The sequence below is a fragment of the Hesperophylax consimilis genome, chromosome 19, assembly GCF_061612785.1.
Source record: "Hesperophylax consimilis isolate HC1 chromosome 19, BYU_Hcon_1.0, whole genome shotgun sequence".
In the NCBI taxonomy this organism is placed as follows: domain Eukaryota; kingdom Metazoa; phylum Arthropoda; class Insecta; order Trichoptera; family Limnephilidae; genus Hesperophylax; species Hesperophylax consimilis.
This window is the reverse complement of record NC_142854.1, coordinates 33,550,531-33,569,623: the sequence shown is the minus strand read 5'-3', so window position 1 is coordinate 33,569,623 and position 19,093 is coordinate 33,550,531. Positions and strand designations below refer to the sequence as shown.

Genomic DNA, 19,093 nt, shown 5'->3' with positions numbered 1-19,093 from the left:
ACAAGAGTTTGTATGCAAATCTTTCATGTGAACTAACTCAATAAATTATTTTAAAAAATACGATAAGAGTTCTTGGTATTTTTGGGGTATAATATCATAATAAAACTACCTATTTTTGTAATTTTACAGATTTGTTGTTTAAAGTTTTATTTTAGAGTTCAAATAATGATACCTACCTCTATAAAGTGGAACCATAACTATTGATTCAACAATTTTAATAAATGGTGGTTAAAACAAAATTATTATTTGATAAAATTTTCATTAAAACTATATATTGAAAAATAACAAATTATATTATGTATGTTTAATTTTCCGACTTTATGTCCGGAATAAATCTTCCGCACAGGAAAAAACTAAACCCTTCCACACACTTTTTCACAGATGATCTTCTAGTCAATCCACATTATGCAAGTGCATTATATAAGCATAATAAATACAAAATAATACAAGAACAACACGACAAATCACCAGAGATCAAATGGGAAAATAATTAACCGACTCCAGATATTTTCATATCAGAGGATCGGCACGGTAGAACTTCTAATTAGGCCTATAAATCCTATTGATCCCTAAATATAAATATTTTAAAAATCTTTCGTAATCCTACATGTATTTAATATGACGAATTTTTGCATTTTTAAATATAAATTTTTTGATAGATCTAATACGCCTAAATTTTTAACGTGAGAGCTAGGTATAATTCCAGTAGCTAAAATAACAAATGGTTTTTTTTTATAGTCTGAGAATGCCAAATTCGTTATATCTCATTTCCTAAATCTACGTATTTTCTTAAGAAGATGTAGTGAAATACTATGAGTGGACGAGACATCAACTGAAATTGCAATTAGAAACTACAAAAGAACCAATTTTTGGCGAGATAGCAGACATAGTAACGTCGAGAATTAAAAATATATGGCAAACGGCATCTATTCCTACAGTGACGCGAACAAGGATCATTCAAATGTTGAAAGCATATCATCTAAAGTGCAAAAATCTACTCAAATCTATCAAGAGGCTCTCCCCAGACGAGTTAAATAGTTTTCAGCAAAGAAGTAAGATACTTTTTGATATTTCAGCATGCAAGTGCAAAGAATTCGCTCAATGTATCTGTCCTGAGGATAAAAAGGTTCCTAAACGAGAACAAACTTTTTTGACCGATCAAAGAACGTCTCGGATAATGGTAATCAGCGGAATCGACGTAACTGCTACAAAGAACATGCAAAAAACTCTAAAAAGGAACCATGAACGAGAAAATCGCCCAAACACATCCTTAAGCACTTCAACGTTAGCTGATTTAAATGCTAGTATTTCTTCAGCGACATCATCAGAGACAGAAAAATCTGATTGCTCCATGATCAAATGCGTTATTAAAAAGAAAATCAAAAAATCGACGCTTAATTTTCCTACATTATCGAAGACATGTGATAGGTATGGAGTGTCTGACAGAGCAGCAGCAGCAATAGCATCATCTGTTTTGTCCGACATTGGGTCTGATGTTGAGGTCATTGATCGGCACAAGTTACGAAGAGAGAGAACTAAAACTAGAGAAAAAGTAGCGGAAAATGCAACAATTACAGAGCTCTTGGCCTTATACTTTGACGGGAAAAAAGACAAAACTTTGAATATTGTTAAAAAGGGCGGTAAATGCTACAGGACTATGGTTGTGGAGGAACATATCTCACTAATTCAAGAGCCGGGATCCATTTACATGGGATACGTGGTACCTGATGTTGGGACAGCAAAAGGAATAGAAACCGCGATAACAGGGTGTGATGTTCTATCCTTCAGGATATACAGCCGTGGACTTCTTGCCACAGACTCCCAACACTCCTTGGATGGAAGATACCTCTTTCAGTAATAAATAGGTTACTTGTTATTAACTGGTTTATTTAGAATATCGCGTGTACAATATAACCGCGTTGGTCAACCTTTATCGGTACTCGCTAGATTCGGTCTGCCAGTGGGATTCCAATGAAACCTAACCTAAAGCTGAGACGCCCTCTGTCGTCGGAGGCTAAAACTAAGAGCACTGCCATCTGTGTCTGAAAGCCCGAAGCTTTATACACAACATCTTCCCCCTGCTAAACTAGAAACCTGTCTACGATATTTCATTGTTACAGTATTATTTTTAAAATCACGAATCTATACAATCGCAAACAGATGTCACTAAAATCAATATTATTAAAATCAAGAACTAAATATTTGAAAATATATCATTACACACAAAATTAAATAATTCATTAAGCACTGACTCTACTCCAAAAAGATGTTGACTCTATAAGTAGCTGATTCTTTCCCTGGAGGTCATTTCAAAGACGTCTGGGACGAAGTCGTCCCGCCCATGGTGCTGGTTCATTTTGTGGTGGGCTTCTGTTTCTCCCTGGAGACCTGAAATCAAGAGAACACCGGTTAAAATCTCTCAAAAGGAGTGACGTGTCAACCTCATCTGCCCAGCATTTCGTCATATCAGAGGCGAAAGGTTCACTCTCTGCCTCTTCCTCCCTGTGCTGCGGACATCCTCTCAGTTGATCAATATGCCTTTTCCACGACATCTGTGTCCCCACAATTTTAATAATATACAGTTTTTTTCCCAGTCTTTTTTCAACAATTCCTTTTGCCCAAGAACATTTATTCACTTGTCTGAAGTCTCTCGCTAAACACTTCTGACCTATCTGAAAACTTCTACAAACAACCCCACCGAAATTCCTAAACTGATTTTCCTGACCTTTATTAATATTCGCATTCGCTAAATTCTCTGTCGAGGTTGCTACGTTTTCTTCAAAACTTTTAGGTAAAAGGCTACTAAAGGTTGATTTCAATCTCCTACCAAACATTAGCACTGAGGATTCAATTCCAGTTGTGGAATGTGCAATATTTCTATAATCACTTAAAAATTCATATAATCTATCTTTATAATTTGACTTAAATACGTTACTAACAAGAATTTTCTTTAAAAAATTCTTCACTGTTTTTACCGAGTTTTCAGCCTGCCCATTGCTTTGGGGATGACGCACTGGCGTTGTTAAAAACTCAATATTATTATACTCTAAGAAATCTTTGAACTCCTGACTAGTAAAAACGGTTCCATTATCAGTTACAATACAGTCCGGGTACCCAAAATTTGAAAAAATTCTCTTCAACTCATTAATCGTATGACTTGAGTCTGTTTTTGGTATTTCCACGCAATCTACCCATTTTGAGAAAGCGTCGCAAATAACTAAAAACATTTTCCCCGAAATTGGCCCACAATAATCCAGATGCAGCCTCTTCCATGCTGATCCTGAATTAGGCCAGACTGATAAATGACTCTTAGGTGGTAACGGCCTAACTGCTGCACAATCTTTGCAACTTTGAACGATTTTCTCTAAGTCCTTGTTCATTGACGGCCACCAAAAATAACCTTTGGCTAATCCCTTCATTTTTACAATGCCCAAATGCGATCTGTGTAACAAATCTAAAACTATACTCTGAAGCGAACTTGGAATTATAATTCTATGTTGCCAAAACAAACAATCATTTTCAATAGATAATTCATTCCTTTTAATCCAGAATTTCCATAAAAACTGTCGCGATTTACCCACTTGGGCCACCCTCTACGAAGATGCCCTAAAATTCCTTGAATTTCTGGGTCTGAGCCTGTCGCTGCGACTATACGCTTTACATCTAAGTGTTCACACTTTTCTATATAGCCTATGAAATCGGAACCTAGATCGTCTTCCGATTTTTCCTCTGAGTTTTCCAACGGCAAACGCGATAAATAATCCGCATGATTATTAGCTGATTTGACGTACTCAATTTTGTATGAGAACCCTGCCAAGATGATCCCATAACGTTGCAACCGATTAGCTGCTAACACCGATATGTGTTTATTTTCTCCTAAAATCCTCATTAGTGGCATATTGTCTACACATAATGTAAATTCTCTTCCATATAAATAGCGAAAAAACTTGTTTAACCCAAAAACAATAGCCAAAGCTTCCAAATCAAGGATGCTGTATTTTTTTTCCGCACTTGTTAAACTTCTAGACGCAAATTCAATTGGTCTCAACGATCCATCCGCGAAACTATGGAACAAGGAAGCTCCGAGCCCCGAGCTACTTGCATCAGTATATAGCTTAATAGGTAAATTAGGAAAGTAATTAGTTAGTATCCTATTACTACTCATTAGGCATTTAATCTTGTCCACAGCGTCTGAACACCTCTGATCGAACTCAAACCTCGTATTTTTCTTTAAGAGATTATGTAACGGTTCGCAGATTGAAGACATATTCGGAATGAAATTCCTATTAAAATTAAAAAATCCTAATAAACTTTTTAATTGTTGAACATCTGCTGGATACGGTGCTTTTTTAATAGCTTCTAATTTGTCACTTTGAGGTTGAATACCCTTTTCCGAAATTACGTATCCTAAAAAATCAATTGTTTTAACAAAAAATTCACATTTCTCCGTATTGACGCATAAACCACATTCTCTTAAGCGATTACACACCGCGCGAATATTATTCTCAAGATCCCGCTCATTGATCCCTGAAATTATAATGTCATCTAAATAAAATGCCACGCCTTTTAAATCTTGCAAACAACTCGCTATAGTTCTCGCAAAAATTGCCGGTGCCGATTTAAAACCGAAAACCAGCCTATTAAACTGGAATAATTCCAAATGCGTATTAATGCATGTAAATCTTTTACAATGTTCCTCCAATTCTAACTGACAGTATGCTTGTTTTAGATCCAGTTTCGCAAATAATTTACCTGAACTTATCTTATGAATAACCTCTTCTATCTTGGGTAATGGATATTTTTCCAAATTTGTAATCAGATTAAGACTTCTTTTGAAGTCAGCGCAAACCCTAATGTTACCGTTCTTCTTTACGACAGGTACTATCGGTGATGCAAAATTGCTACTCGTGACCGGTGATATTATCCCGTCTTTTACCATAGACTTTAATTCCGCCTCAATTTTTTCTTTAATTGAAAAGGGAACCGGCCTAGCATTAAAAAAAATTGGACTCGCATCTTTATTAACCTTAAAAGACACCTTTAATTTATTAAATTTACCCAGCTTTTCAGTAAAAACATCCGGAAATTCACGAATAAAATTATCCTTATATTCCTCTTCAGGGTCCACCGAATTAATTGTATTTTGTACTGAAGCGATTTCTAACCCAAAAGTATCCATGAAATCTCTACCTACAATTAGATCTGAACCTCCCGCAACAATTATAAATGTAACATTATTGTTTTTATTTTTGAACTTCACGTCAAAAATAACTTTGCCAATAACTTTCAAAGGATTCCCTGCGTACCCAGTAATGATACGGTTATCCGCCAATAATTTTAATGAACCAAAATGACGCTTAAAGATTTCTTCCTGCATTACACTTAACGAAGATCCCGAATCGACCATCGCTCTAAAATGCTTGTCGTTAATTATAATGTCTGCTGTGAACGGTTTTATTGAAGCTATCACATGATTATTACAACAAAAATCCTAAACAATTGGATTTACACTATTTGAAAAGTTATTATTCACACAATATTTTTGCAGATGACCTACTTCATTGCATTTGTAGCATCTCGCATTGCGAAATTTGCATGAATTAGTACAATGACCCGTTTTCTTGCAAATTCGGCACTGGGTTTTCGCACCCGATGGTACTGTATACGTCGGTTTGTTTACAGATGAACTCGCGGCAAACTTTTGTTTATTGCCCTTAGAAAAATGCCTATTGCTAGTATTCTTACTGATGATGTTAACCTCTGATTTAACTGAATTGTTTGGAACGTCTAAAACTGACATACTATTAGCTATTTCCTTTAGTTCGCTAAGTGACAATTTCAGCCCTTCCAAGTAAATCTTGTCTTTAATGCGACCCGGTAATAATCCAATGGCAAACATATCTACTAAATTTTTCTCCAACCTAGCTTCAAATTCACAATACGTTGACAAAGACCGTAATCTAACCCCAAAATCTTTAATGGATTCGCCCGCCTCTTGTCTTGCTGAAAAAAATACGCGTTCTTTGAATACTGAACGCTTTTTATTGCAATGTTTTTCAAGAAGTGCCCATAATTTTTCAAACGATACGTCCGTAACACTAAGTGGAAAACACAAATTTATCAACAAAGAGAGTGTATCCGGCTCCAAAAGATTTAACAGAAACGCCCTTTTTTATCCGCGTTAATCTCATCATTTATAACGAAAAACTGTTCTAGACGAAGCTTAAACACGAACCAATCTCCCTCGAGATGATTAAAACTCGGAATTCTTCCCGATTCCATATCTACACGAAGCACAGACCACAATAAAAACACACAAGAAAAAAAAAACAAAACCCGGAACAATAACCTCCAACAAAAAAAACAACTACTTAACTCAGGAACTCTTCTTTCCGCCGCCAGTCTTTCAGAAATTCCTTCAAAAGTTGTTATTATCCACCGCTCGCCTTGGCAATAGATAAATGCTGCAAACACCGCACGTCCTGGCAATGTTTTATTGTTCCAAATTAGCTCCACCGCTCGCCTTGGCAATGGATTATTTTCCTTTGTTAAAATGGTCCTCTGGTAAATTGCCTCTTAATTCCTAGAACAGAAATCGTCGATCCTAGGCCTCCACGGCCCTGGATAACCAATCTTGTCTCCCTTCTCCACGAAGGAAAACACAATTGGAAGTCACCCCGTGACTTAGCCCTCACGTTCCTGGTTGACAAAATTCTGCTGCCGTGTGACAACAAAAAAAAAATTCTCCAGTTATCCTTCGACTGCGCCAGCTGTGATGTTCTATCCTTCAGGATATACAGCCGTGGACTTCTTGCCACAGACTCCCAACACTCCTTGGATGGAAGATACCTCTTTCAGTAATAAATAGGTTACTTGTTATTAACTGGTTTATTTAGAATATCGCGTGTACAATATAACCGCGTTGGTCAACCTTTATCGGTACTCGCTAGATTCGGTCTGCCAGTGGGATTCCAATGAAACCTAACCTAAAGCTGAGACGCCCTCTGTCGTCGGAGGCTAAAACTAAGAGCACTGCCATCTGTGTCTGAAAGCCCGAAGCTTTATACACAACACAGGGTTTCTGTTACATAAAGAAGTTTCCCAAGATAGAATTATGGCAATTGGTTGCGATGGTACGAATGTAAATACTGGAAAGTATGCTGGAATTATAAGACTGCTTGAGAAAAAGCTACAAAAACCACTTCAGTGGATAATTTGTTTGCTTCACATGAACGAACTGCCTTTGAGACATCTGTTTCTTCATCTCGATGGGTGTACTTCGGGACCTAAATCTTATATTGGTCCACTGGGAAAATCACTGGAAACCTGTGAAAAGCTGCCTGTTAAAAAATTTGAACGCATCGAAAGTCAAATGCTACCAGAAAAGGCCAAAGATCTGAGTTCAGACCAACAGTACTTGCATAAAAATGTCTCGGCGGTAATTTCAGGTGAATTTCCAGAAGACCTAGGCAATAAATCTCCAGGAAAACTATCACATGCCCGTTGGATCACGCGTGCTAACCGAATACTACGTTTGTATGTATCTACTGAAGAACCATCTGCAAATTTGAAAACTCTGGCTACTTTTGTGGTCAAAGTTTACGCACCGTCTTGGTTCTCAATTAAAAATAAACCATCATGCAAAGATGGCACGCATCATCTGTTCAATATCATTAAGGCCTCCAGATACCTGCCAGAAACTCTAAAAAAAATTATAGATCCTTTTATCCAAAGAAACGGCTACTTTGCGCATCCTGAAGGGATTCTACTTGCGATGATAACAGATGATAAAAAAACATGTTAGAGAGCTGGCAGCCCGCCGCATACTAAAAGCACGCAGTACAACCTCCAACACCTAGATTGTTTCAAATGCCATTGATAGATTTCAATGCTTCCACATATATTGATTTAATAAATTGGCAGGAAAACTTAACCGAACCACCGATTTTGAAAAACTTATCGGACCAGGAAATTCAGAATATCGTGGAATCTGGTGGCGAAAGCGAATTATTGTTTATAAGGCTTCCCTGCCATACTCAAGCTGTTGAAAGAGCTGTAAAGAATACGTCAGAAGCTTCCATTTCTCAGTGCACAAGAAAGTCGCGACTAGGTGATGCCAGGCTGGAATCGCGGAACAAAATACCTAAATTTTAAACTAAAAAAGGATTTTAAACCTAAATAATAAATGTATAATTATGTTTCAATTTTTTTTTAGAGCGATGCCTTAATAAACATCTTAATATATATTGTTTATCATTTAACACCTACTTACCACTAAATTAATCATAATGTATCGCCTTATAAACTTTTAACTTTTTTACCCTAATTTTCAATTTTTGGGGTCACTGCGGAGGCAGAGTATCTTAATTAAATGAAATAAAAAATCCCAAGTATTTTTATTTTAACATAAGGCACAAATCCCCCCTCTTAGAACTCTGAATCATATTTTTTTTTTCATACATCCGTGCTCCAAGCTAAATTACGCATGAGACGTTAAAATACAATCAGCCAATCACGGGCCGTATTCATTTTGTCAGTATTTGATCGTTTTTTAAATCAATAATTTTGAATGAAAACAAAAAAAAAAAACATTTTTAGTACGATGATTAAAATCAGAAAAATGATCTTTTAATATTCCATACATTTTCAACAGAATCACTCGTTTGTGGAAATACCCCATTGACGCAGAAAACATGTTACCTTTGAGGAAAACGACACAGTTTGGAGACGCAACAACACACTCTCACAAGGTGCTCTGTACTTCTCTGCAAAACTAGCCCCTCGCTTTGTTAAGTCAAAAGTGTTGAGGAAAATCTCAGATGTGGTATACACCCTATCGGACGCCTCTGGTAAACACATCGGCAACTACCACGTGAAAGCTATTGTCAAACTAGGAAGTGTGGACACAATAGACACCACCTTCACTAGGTTACCACCACCACAACAAACAAACTTACGGCTCTAGCCTAGTCCCACGAGATTTGGCCCTCGTGCAGAAAACAGCATGTCTTAACACGTTAGTTTCATATAAAAACTCACATTTCGATCTCTGCATGGTAACCCTCTCTTTTTTCCAAAACACAGAAGGATCTCAACTTCCTGACCCAAATTTGTTATTCTGTTGTACTTTATTTAGACTTAAATAGCATTAATTTGCCTTGTCAAATACACCGAGCCAGGTCACTCATATCAAGTCATCCTGTGTCTCTATGTGCCTTTTGTATAAAATTTGTAACATATAAAGTTCACAACATTCGTGTTTGTGGCAATTCTGGCAACACCAAGTGTGTTTCCTAGCTTTTTTGTTTGGTCATTTTAAGTAGGTAAAACCCAATTAGGTCTTAAATAAACCACTACAAACCCTTTTTTTGTAAGCAAAGAGTTAGTAAAACCAAGTAGGTCTCTTTTGTAATATTTGTGTCTTGTGTAAGACATCCTTGTAGGCACATGTCTTGTATTATTGCCAACATAACGCATAAACCCAACCAAAGGTTATGCCATCGTCATTTTGTCTTTTTGATAATACCAATAGCCACAACTTCGTTTATGACATTGTGTATGTATCATATTTTTTCCGGTATTGAAATTGTACTTTTTTTTAAATATTAAACGTTGGTATGTTGTTTTCATGATACATGAGAATGTTAAAATATCCACCATGAGACGAGGGATCGTTATAAAATCTAACACTATACATGAGAATGTTAAAATATCTACCATGATACGAGAAGCTCGTTATAATTAATTGTTTTACTGGCTAACATACTCTGTGGCCAAAGAGATATTTGTTCCATTAAATGGTTATAAATATCTAATGTTGTACCGTCCTTTCAATACTAGGGTTCTTTCGTAAATCGTTCAATTTTACATGAGACGTGGAGACGTCTTAATACTTACCATGATTCGTGCGAACGATGCAATATCTTGTTGTTTTCTTTAAATAAATTGACACTATGTACTTGTTCTACCGGACGTAGATCATTTTTACCCCGACTTGTCACCTTTAATCGGGATCTTTTGTTAAAAATCATCACACTGAAGGAAATTTCCTTCACTGTAGTGAGATTTTTTTGTTCTGCTCAACAAACATGAAGCTGTGCATTCAGCAATTTTTCGGTTATTGATACCTGTGGACTTCTTGTCAGCGTACTCAAGAATCATCCACTATTCATTGACCATGGACTAGCCATCAGCTTCACTTTTGGTTAAGAGGTATCGTGTCGTGGGAGGTCAAACGGGACATTGACACAAAAACACCTAACTCGTTGTCTGGGAGACGAATAAGAAAACTCCCAGGTTTGTGAAATTTGAGCAAGGGTCCAATATGTTCTTATAAACTGTAGAAGATTAAAATACGACCCCTAATCTTTCACCAAATACACGTGAAAGTTTAGATTGTTATTACTGTGTATTTTCCCTCACCTTTTCATCAAATTCATGTATATTTGTAAAGAGTCAGGAAATTTGCTGGTTGATATATTTCATCCTCACATAGAGATCGAATCGGGAATTAGCTCAGTCACCATCAATTTTCGCTGCTCAACCCTCCATCCTTCACCCTTTCATCAAATTCGTGTATATTTGTAAAGAGTCAGGAAATTTGCTGGTTGATATATTTCGTCCTCACATAGAGATCGAATTGGGAACTAGCCCAGTCACCATCAATTTTCGCTGCTCAACCCTCCATCCTTCACCTTTTCATCATATTCATGTATATTTGTAAGGAGCTAGGAAATCTGCTGGTTGACCATATTTCGTTCTCACATAGAGATCGAATTGGAAATCAGCCCAATCACCAACAGACCTGCTCGCTCAACTCCATGTATGTTTTTTTCATCCCTCATTATCCCTGAGGTTAAGTTCATGAATCTGAAAAGTGAAGTGTATAGCGTATCGTCTGTCTGTAAGACAATCTTTATTCATGAAATTCACTTCAAATAATCTCTCTTTTTCACCCCATTCTAAGGTAATCAACACACATATCTTGTAATTTTGAAAGTCGTAAGTTGCTATCGCTCAAGCGCTAACACCGGCCATGGAAGGCCAACTTCTTTCAGAAACTTGGTGTTACTACTGTACAACCACCTACCTATACCTTGTATTTGCTTTTGATACAACAGTATCAAATAGGTAACCTCACGCCAGTCGTGATACTTTTTGTCTTCCCAAATCTCGGGATACCCATAATGTAGTCAGCATATCGATTCTCTCTCTTCTCTCTAACCAACTACGTTTTGTTTTATCTTTCGTCTCTTCTTTTGAACACAAATTGTTTCTCTCCAAACGTTTTTGCAGCATTGGTCTACCAGGCAGGTAAACTTCAAGGATTTTGGCTCTAATAATAACTTGTCCCTGGATTAAAAAGAATACCAGCAGCCCTCCTCATCACCTGCAAGCTGAGCTTCACTTCATTGCCGCCTTCACTTCCATCATTCACATCTCTCCAATCTATGCGTACCAAAAACACCCGACCGCACCCAAATTAGGTGTGAGTCGTGCGTGCAGTTGCAAATCAAGTTGTCTCACCATTCAAACAACATTAAAAAACCAACCTCCGAGCATGTTAGCTCAGGGTTAGTTATGTTCCTGCCAAACCACTTGCCGTTGTGCAAATCAACCACTTGCCGTTTTGCAAATCAACCACTTGCCGTTTTGCAAATCAACCACTTGCCGTTGTGCAAATCAACCACTTGCCGTTTTGCAAATCAACCACTTGCCGTTGTGCAAATCAACCACTTGCCGTTTTGCAAATCAACCACTTGCCGTTGTGCAAATCAACCACTTGCCGTTGTGCAAATCAACCACTTGCCGTTTTGCAAATCAACCACTTGCCGTTGTGCAAATCAACCACTTGCCGTTTTGCAAATCAACCACTTGCCGTTGTGCAAATCAACCACTTGCCGTTTTGCAAATCAACCACTTGCCGTTGTGCAAATCAACCACTTGCCGTTTTGCAAATCAACCACTTGCCGTTGTGCAAATCAACCACTTGCCATTTTGCAAATCAACCACTTGCCGTTTTGCAAATCAACCACTTGCCGATGTGCAAACTCAACATAATAGCCATTGTGCGCTTAAACCATCAATCAACTTACTGGTATTACTCCATGTTATTACCAACTCCATTTCACCTTGACAACCACCGCCCCACCACATCAGCATAATGGAATTCATGCTGGTACGACAACAGAACCCGGATACCTCTCGACCTCCGCAACAACCTCTCTCAACCACAACCAAGAAGCACAGTTCAATTTCTAAGGCCCTAGTGAATACTTGAGTGCAATCTCAAATGGGTCAAGTTACAGTGAAAGTGTAACTTCATAACTTCAGTGAAATTACGTCCACTTGGTACTTTACGAAAACACTACGCTCTTTAAACTTAGCTTACAGACCAATGAAATTTTAGAGTCCTTTTTTTCAATCGCATAACCTTGAATGTTTTCTCACCATTGCATAACCATGTATTTTTCAAATCAACACTGCAATTTACTCTCTACTTCTCTCACAACAAGGTGAAAAGGATTTTTCTGCGCCTTTTGCTTCATTATTTTATCACCTATTTCAATACTATTCCTAAATGGAAGTTATATTTTTGTAAACCAGTCAAATCGCTGTATTTTTTAATTTATGTTCTTGTTATTTTTAATTTTGTTTCTCGCATATACTTATGTAATTTTATTTTTATTATTTCTTTCTTTTCTTTCTTATGTTTCAAAACTGTCATTAAATTTGTACCACCCACATGTAAAAGCCCTCTGGGCGTTAAATAAATAAATAAATAAAATAAATTACCACGTCGGAATGTGTTATGAAGCCCAGTCACCCTATACATTAAAGTACGGTCACCCTAGATCCCCACCCCGCGGACAAAGCACGCAAAACAAATGGTCAAGCGCGCCGTCGCTCCCGCGTGTGCCGGCCGCCAGTCTAAATCCAACCTCGGCCTCGGACACTGTTCCCTGCGCCCCGCTGAATCATCGCTCACTCGAGCATGACGCAATCCTTACCGGAACCCGCGAAATCACGCGACCGAACCGCAACATAAACGGACTCTATTGTGGCCACGAGCGTCCAGCATGACATGGCGGAGCAGTAAGCAACTCCAGAATTTTCCCCCTTTTATTGTGTTCAATTCATAAATTCACCTAGTTACCAATTCACCCTGTTGAGGGGGAGAGAGAATTCGATAATAGGTATGTGTTCTTTAAAGCTAATATGTGCTCCCCGTGAAATTCTACTGTAATAAACCTTTGTCCTACAAGTTCTGTTTTGTGATAATTGAAGTGACCTTTCCCCATATACTGACCGTTGGGGACGTGGAAGTGAACAGAGAGTCCCCCAAGCCCTGATGAACTTAGATTCTCACCTGTCTACCACGAGCTAGCCTAACCTGCCCTTGGTTCGATTCCAATTTGGGGCCTAAACACCATTTATCTTACACTGACTTCCAAGAGGGGGCATTTTACATTACAGTAGGATGATGAATATTTATAAAAAGAATTAGGAGAAACCTTGTGTGTAACAAGCAAGGTACCCACGTAAGATACCACAAATCAAAACCACCCAAACCAACCCAAACTAACCTAACCCAACCTAACCGAACCGCTAACCCAACGAGCTACTTCCATTGCTCAGAAAAAATGCACATTGTCAACAATCAATACTGATGCATTCACTATAATTTAAAAAAAAATGATACAAAAAACGAAAAAATTATTGGTGCATACAACGAGATATTATAAGATTTGTATCAATTCCTTTTATTGAATAATCAATCAATTTACAGAGTATAATCATTTATGATTACAAAGATTACTAAATTTATGTTATAATGCATACTGGCCTATAATTTGTTACTTCTCTCTTTTTTCCTTTTTTTGAAAATAGGCATCAAATGACTAAACTTCCAAAAGAAACACACCTGATGAGAGTAACTTCATAAATAACTTATGTATGGGATGTGATAATGAATGTATACAATTAACTAGGAATCTAGGTTGAAATTTATCGGGTCCTGCGGATTTGGGGGAATCAAGACTCTCCAGATTATATATAACGTCATCTATAGTGACTGCACAGTCAGATATATTAAGGTTTTCAACCAAATTAGAACAAGAGTACTTACTGTTTACACTTTTACTAACATATATAATACACCACAATAAAACTCAGCAAACAGATTAACAGTTTCCTGTAGATTTTGTGATAGTTTACAATCGAATGACAAGTGACATAGTACTAGGTATATAAGTTCAATTTTCTTTTTGGAATTTAACATATTTCCAAAATAAATTTGACTCCTATATGAGAGAGCCTTCGACAACACACATGTAACTGTTATAACATTTAGTAGAGAGCTTATTACATTCTGCCCTCAATTTATGAAAGGAAATGTGATCGATAGTCAGGCGACTTTGTAATTAAGTCTATCAGTTCTTTTGAGAACCATTTCGGCAATTCAGTTTGCCTGTAAATTGTCAAGGGTACAATTTTTTTGATTGCAAAATTAACAATGGAGAAAAATTTAACAAGTTGTACATTAATATCAGTGTCCAAGAATGACGGGTCAATCTGTTTAATTAAGATCATGTTTGAATAAGCCTCGACCAATTGGCTGGCACAATCGTAATTCAACACATCCATCGTTTCGTTCTGGTTGGCCGTATTATCATTTTATCTTCAAAACTTAAATATATTTTTAATGATCTAAGATGCACGAGCTGTGTGAGAGTCGTAGCTTCCGAGAATAGTAAATAAAATCAAGCTTTTTAACATCAGTTAAACTAAAGATTTTAACGTTTTTCGTGTATACCATTTATCTTGCATTTCATGGAGAATTTTGAGTGTGGTTAAAATTTAAAAATGTTTTCCGGAAACTTTTAACTGTGAGTCAGCATGTGGTTCATTAGAAAACCCTTTCGAGAATATTAATCGTTGAATGTGAAATATGCAATTTTTTCCTGACTCTTCTGTTAATTATAACGTGTCTTCTCAAATCTCCCATTCGAGTTCATGGTTAGTTTCATTCGGAACAAAAAAAAGGTTCACTCCACTGTGAGTCAGCATTTGTCTTATCAGATAGCCCTTCAGAGATCATAGTTGCATTCGAAAAATGAATAAGGCTTTTCTACACTGTGAGTCAGCACGTGTTTCTTTAGATTGGCCCCTTGGAGAAATAAAATAGTTGCACTCGGAACATGAAAAAGGTTTTTTCCAATGTAAGTCAGAATGTGACTAGTGAGATTGCTTTTTATAGAAGATGCATAGCTACAGTCAGAACATAAAAAAGGATTTCCCCACTGTGAGTCTGCATGTGGCTCGTCAGAGCGCCCCTTTGAGAAAATGAATAATATCACTATGAACATGAAAAAGGTTTTTCTCCACTGTGAGACAGCATGTGAATCGTCAGATAGCTTTTTGAAGAATACAAATTGTTACACTCAGAACACGAAAAAGGTTTTACTCCAATGTGAGGCATCATGTGTCTCGTCAGTTGGTATTTTTGAGAAAACGAATTGTTAGACTCGAAACGTAAGTTTTTCAACACAGTGAGTCAACATGTGGCTCTTCAGAGTTGCCTTCGGAACATGAAAAAGGTTTTTCTGAACTGTGAGTCTGCATGTGGCTTTTCAAATTGCTTTTTTTAAGAAGATGCATAATTGCATTCAACATGAAAAGGGATTTTCTCCACTGTGAGTCAGCTTGTGAATCGTCAGATTGCTTTTTCGAGAAGATGTATAATTTCACTAAGAACATGAAAAAGGTTTTTCTCGACTGTGAGTCAGCATGTGAATCGTCAGATTGCTTTTTCGAGAAGATGTATAATTGCACTCAGAACATGAAAAAGGTTTTTTTCCACTGTGAGTCAGCATGTGTTTTTTCAGACTGCTTTTTTGAGAAAATGCATAATTGCACTCAGAACATGAAAAAGGTTTTTTTCCACTGTGAGTCAGCATGTGGTTTTTCAGAGTGCTTTTTTGAGAAGATGCATAATTGCACTCAGAACATGAAAAAGGTTTTTCTCCACTGTGAGTCAGCATGTGAATCGTCAGACTGCTTTTTCGAGAAGATGTATAATTGCACTCAGAACATGAAAAAGGTTTTTTTCCACTGTGAGTCAGCATGTGGTTTTTCAGAGTGCTTTTTTGAGAAAATGCATAATTGCACTCAGAACATGAAAAAGGTTTTTTTCCGCTGTGAGTCAGCATGTGTCTCGTCAGATGGCTTTTTCTACAATATGATTTGATGCACTTGGAACATGAAAAATGTTTTTTTCCTGCATGTGTGCGTAAGTGCCTTTTGAAAGTCGACTTATGAGAATGGGAGTAGATACAATGAGGCAAAATTATTTGTTTTTCCACAGGATGCGTTAAGACGATATCTGTTGAAAAAAATAAAATAACTCGATTATAAATGCTTAGTACGACTTAATATCTACACTTAGCATAAGAAAGGACAGAAATTGATAAAAATTTTAACAAATCACGATTTCAGAAATAGCAGAAATAGTTAAATTTCAGAAAAGAAATTGTTTTTACCGGATTGGTCAATTCTTTCAAAGCGTTCTAAGCATTCCTTTTTAACATCCGGCAGGTCTATGTCAATTTCCATACAAGGGAATACCCCATCATTATCTTCTTGGCGTCCGAGTTCCGCCTTGACGGTTATAGTCTCCACATTAATGCAATCTATAAAACAACATGTACGTACATTGACAATTAATGTTAAACAAAACAATTTTTTTCAAAATTAAATATTTTAGATAAAATACATAATTTTTTAACCCTGCAGAAGTGAGAATTAGTTGAAGAGAGTTCAAGGTTCATTTGAGAAAATTAATAAGAATAACCCCGGATGTCCGCTTTAGGAAGGAAAAGGTATTTGTTCTTGAGCACCTTCAGTATGGAGTTGTTTTAAGTCAACGAAATGATGTTTTCTTCCATCGATGTGTATTTTTAACGTATGAGGATGATGTGGAAAACTTAAGGAATCGAGCACTTATTGTGTGCATTGGCGGCTTCTGTGATCGTAGGGTATGGCTTTCGACTAGTAATTTGGAGGCCCCGGGATAAAATCCAAGCGTGATACATGATATTATATTCCAGAGTGGGAGATACTATCGGTATCGCCTTGCTATAAACATTTTTTTTCATTTAAAAATCGATTGAAATTATAAGATCTGAATAGGCAGTTACTTCCACCTTTCACCTCCCTCCCCTCCTTTTGACCTTAAGCCACACAACAGTTGGGACTCGTGTGGAGTATTCTCCATTGGGGTAGGGAGGTTGGATTAATAATATATATTTTATTTAACATAAGCGATGCAACTAACTGGCTGTCCGAGTACTCTCCGCATATCGCAAACATTCCTTCTTTACATCTGGGAGGTCAAAGTCCAGATCCGTGTACGGCATTTCACTTCCGCCTTCTTCCTGGAGCCCTGGTTCCGTCTTGATGGAAACAGTTTCTGGATTTACTAAATCCATGGCACAGCTGTCGTAGGCTTCAGTAATTGTTACAATATATATACCTGAAACAGAACATAGTTGTAGGGGAACCTTATTTTAAATGAGCCTTATATTTTGTTTGGTTAAATATATTGTCAAAACAATGACATCTTATGTGAAACATTTATTTGGAAATACATATTGTGACTATCTCGACCTTGAAGTTGACATTTGAAATCTGGTGAAACATTTTTCGGATTACTCAATATAACTAGAACCATAAGTAAAGTAAGGCCGGTAAAGCTTTTATTGAGTCACTAATCCGCTTTTAACAGAATAATTTAATTTTAAACTAATTTAAAAAATATTTTTTATTAAAATAAGCAGACGTCTAATTGACAGTTTGAACGTTCCCCAAACAAAAGGCCAATAGATTTCCTGAATTAGGTGTACCGATAACGGCCGCTACCAAAATGATTAGCGTGATAAGTAAAACTTACTAATAAATATCACAAGCACGGGAAGATAAATTTAACTTCGTGGGTTCAACAGTGTAAGCGATATAAAGTAGAACAAAAACCAGGTGAGGCGAATGGCGAAGAAAAAGGATGAGTCAACAAATTAGGTTAGTTTTACACAGACAATAATAAAGTCATAGACAAGCATTATGCCACCAGCAGTAATGCTTGTATATTTTATTTTACAAAAAACCGATGTATGCAAAAAGTTACAGACGGGTAAATTAATTATATTGTCTCCAAAATACGCATTTATTGCATTGTGTTGTGTGTTAAAGTGGTTATCTCCAGCCATAGACTGAAGAACATTAGACAGTGCGTATGAAGATATAAACAGTTTGAATAAATGGTTGGATGACAATTACCTATCATTAGAAACTTATTACAAAACAACTAATAGACAGGCAGTCTGTGGAGGATCATATAAAACTTATTACATAACATTGACACTAACAGAAAGACAGTCTGGGGAGGATAATATAAAACACACTTAGCCCAATTGGAAGTTATCCAAAGAAAACTCATAACAAGGTAAGTAACTCCAGTTGCAGGTTAGTACAACACAGAAAATTTGTTATCTAATGAGGCGGTAATTGACTATTTATAGAACCAATTCATATTCATTAGTAAAAGGAGCGTAACTGATGACAATTCTTTACCTGCAACTGACGTTTTTTATACGCATTTAAACAAACAAAAAAACTAACATTTGATTCAACTTAATGACAATGAACAACTACTTGTTGCATTTACGATTTTGATAAATATTGATAATTAATATTATATACGTAAATAATAATTTACGCAAAAATTAGCCAACCGACGCACCATTTTGACAAAACAACGATATGAAGTTTGCGCATAATTCGCGTTTGTTTGTAGGCAGTATTGCCAACCTAACAATAGAAACCACGTAACCAGGGGCGTACAACTCCCGTCTGACCTTGAAACCCTGATGGGAGGAGTTATCCCTAACCCAAATTCTTATAGACAAAGCTGTTGTGGCTGAAAGTTCACATCTCATTGGCTTACAGCAAAAATTGTAGTTTCATCTCTCGCTCTCTACCATAGCGACTTGTGTTACAGAAAGAGAAGCTAAGCATCGGTTACGCTCCGATAAAAATT

The 19,093-nt window shown here is 36.8% G+C and overlaps 2 protein-coding genes across 2 annotated transcripts in view; both read right to left on the bottom strand.

The window, feature by feature from the left end:
• Positions 1 to 19,093, bottom strand: part of LOC149415182 (uncharacterized) — a 141,674-nt gene that overhangs the window by 37,143 nt on the left and 85,438 nt on the right. The window lies entirely within an intron of this gene.
• Positions 2,276 to 18,719, bottom strand: LOC149415184 (uncharacterized). The gene is made up of 4 exons (XM_089643351.1): positions 18,628 to 18,719; positions 17,336 to 17,533; positions 16,542 to 16,691; positions 2,276 to 2,388 (listed from the first exon to the last, which is right to left on the bottom strand). Exons 2-4 carry the CDS (start codon positions 17,487 to 17,489, stop codon positions 2,276 to 2,278), a joined length of 417 nt encoding a protein of 138 aa, XP_089499477.1. The 5' UTR covers positions 17,490 to 17,533; positions 18,628 to 18,719.

Excerpts from the sequence above, each read along its gene's own strand:
- LOC149415184 (XM_089643351.1), bottom strand. The coding sequence starts at position 17,489 with ATGGATTTAGTAAATCCAGAAACTGTTTCCATCAAGACGGAACCAGGG. Across the intron at positions 16,692-17,335 it reads GGAGAGTACTCGGACAGCCA|ATTGCATTAATGTGGAGACT; the intron begins GTTAGTTGCATC and ends GTTGTTTTATAG. Across the intron at positions 2,389-16,541 it reads TGAAAGAATTGACCAATCCG|GTCTCCAGGGAGAAACAGAA; the intron begins GTAAAAACAATT and ends TCTTGATTTCAG.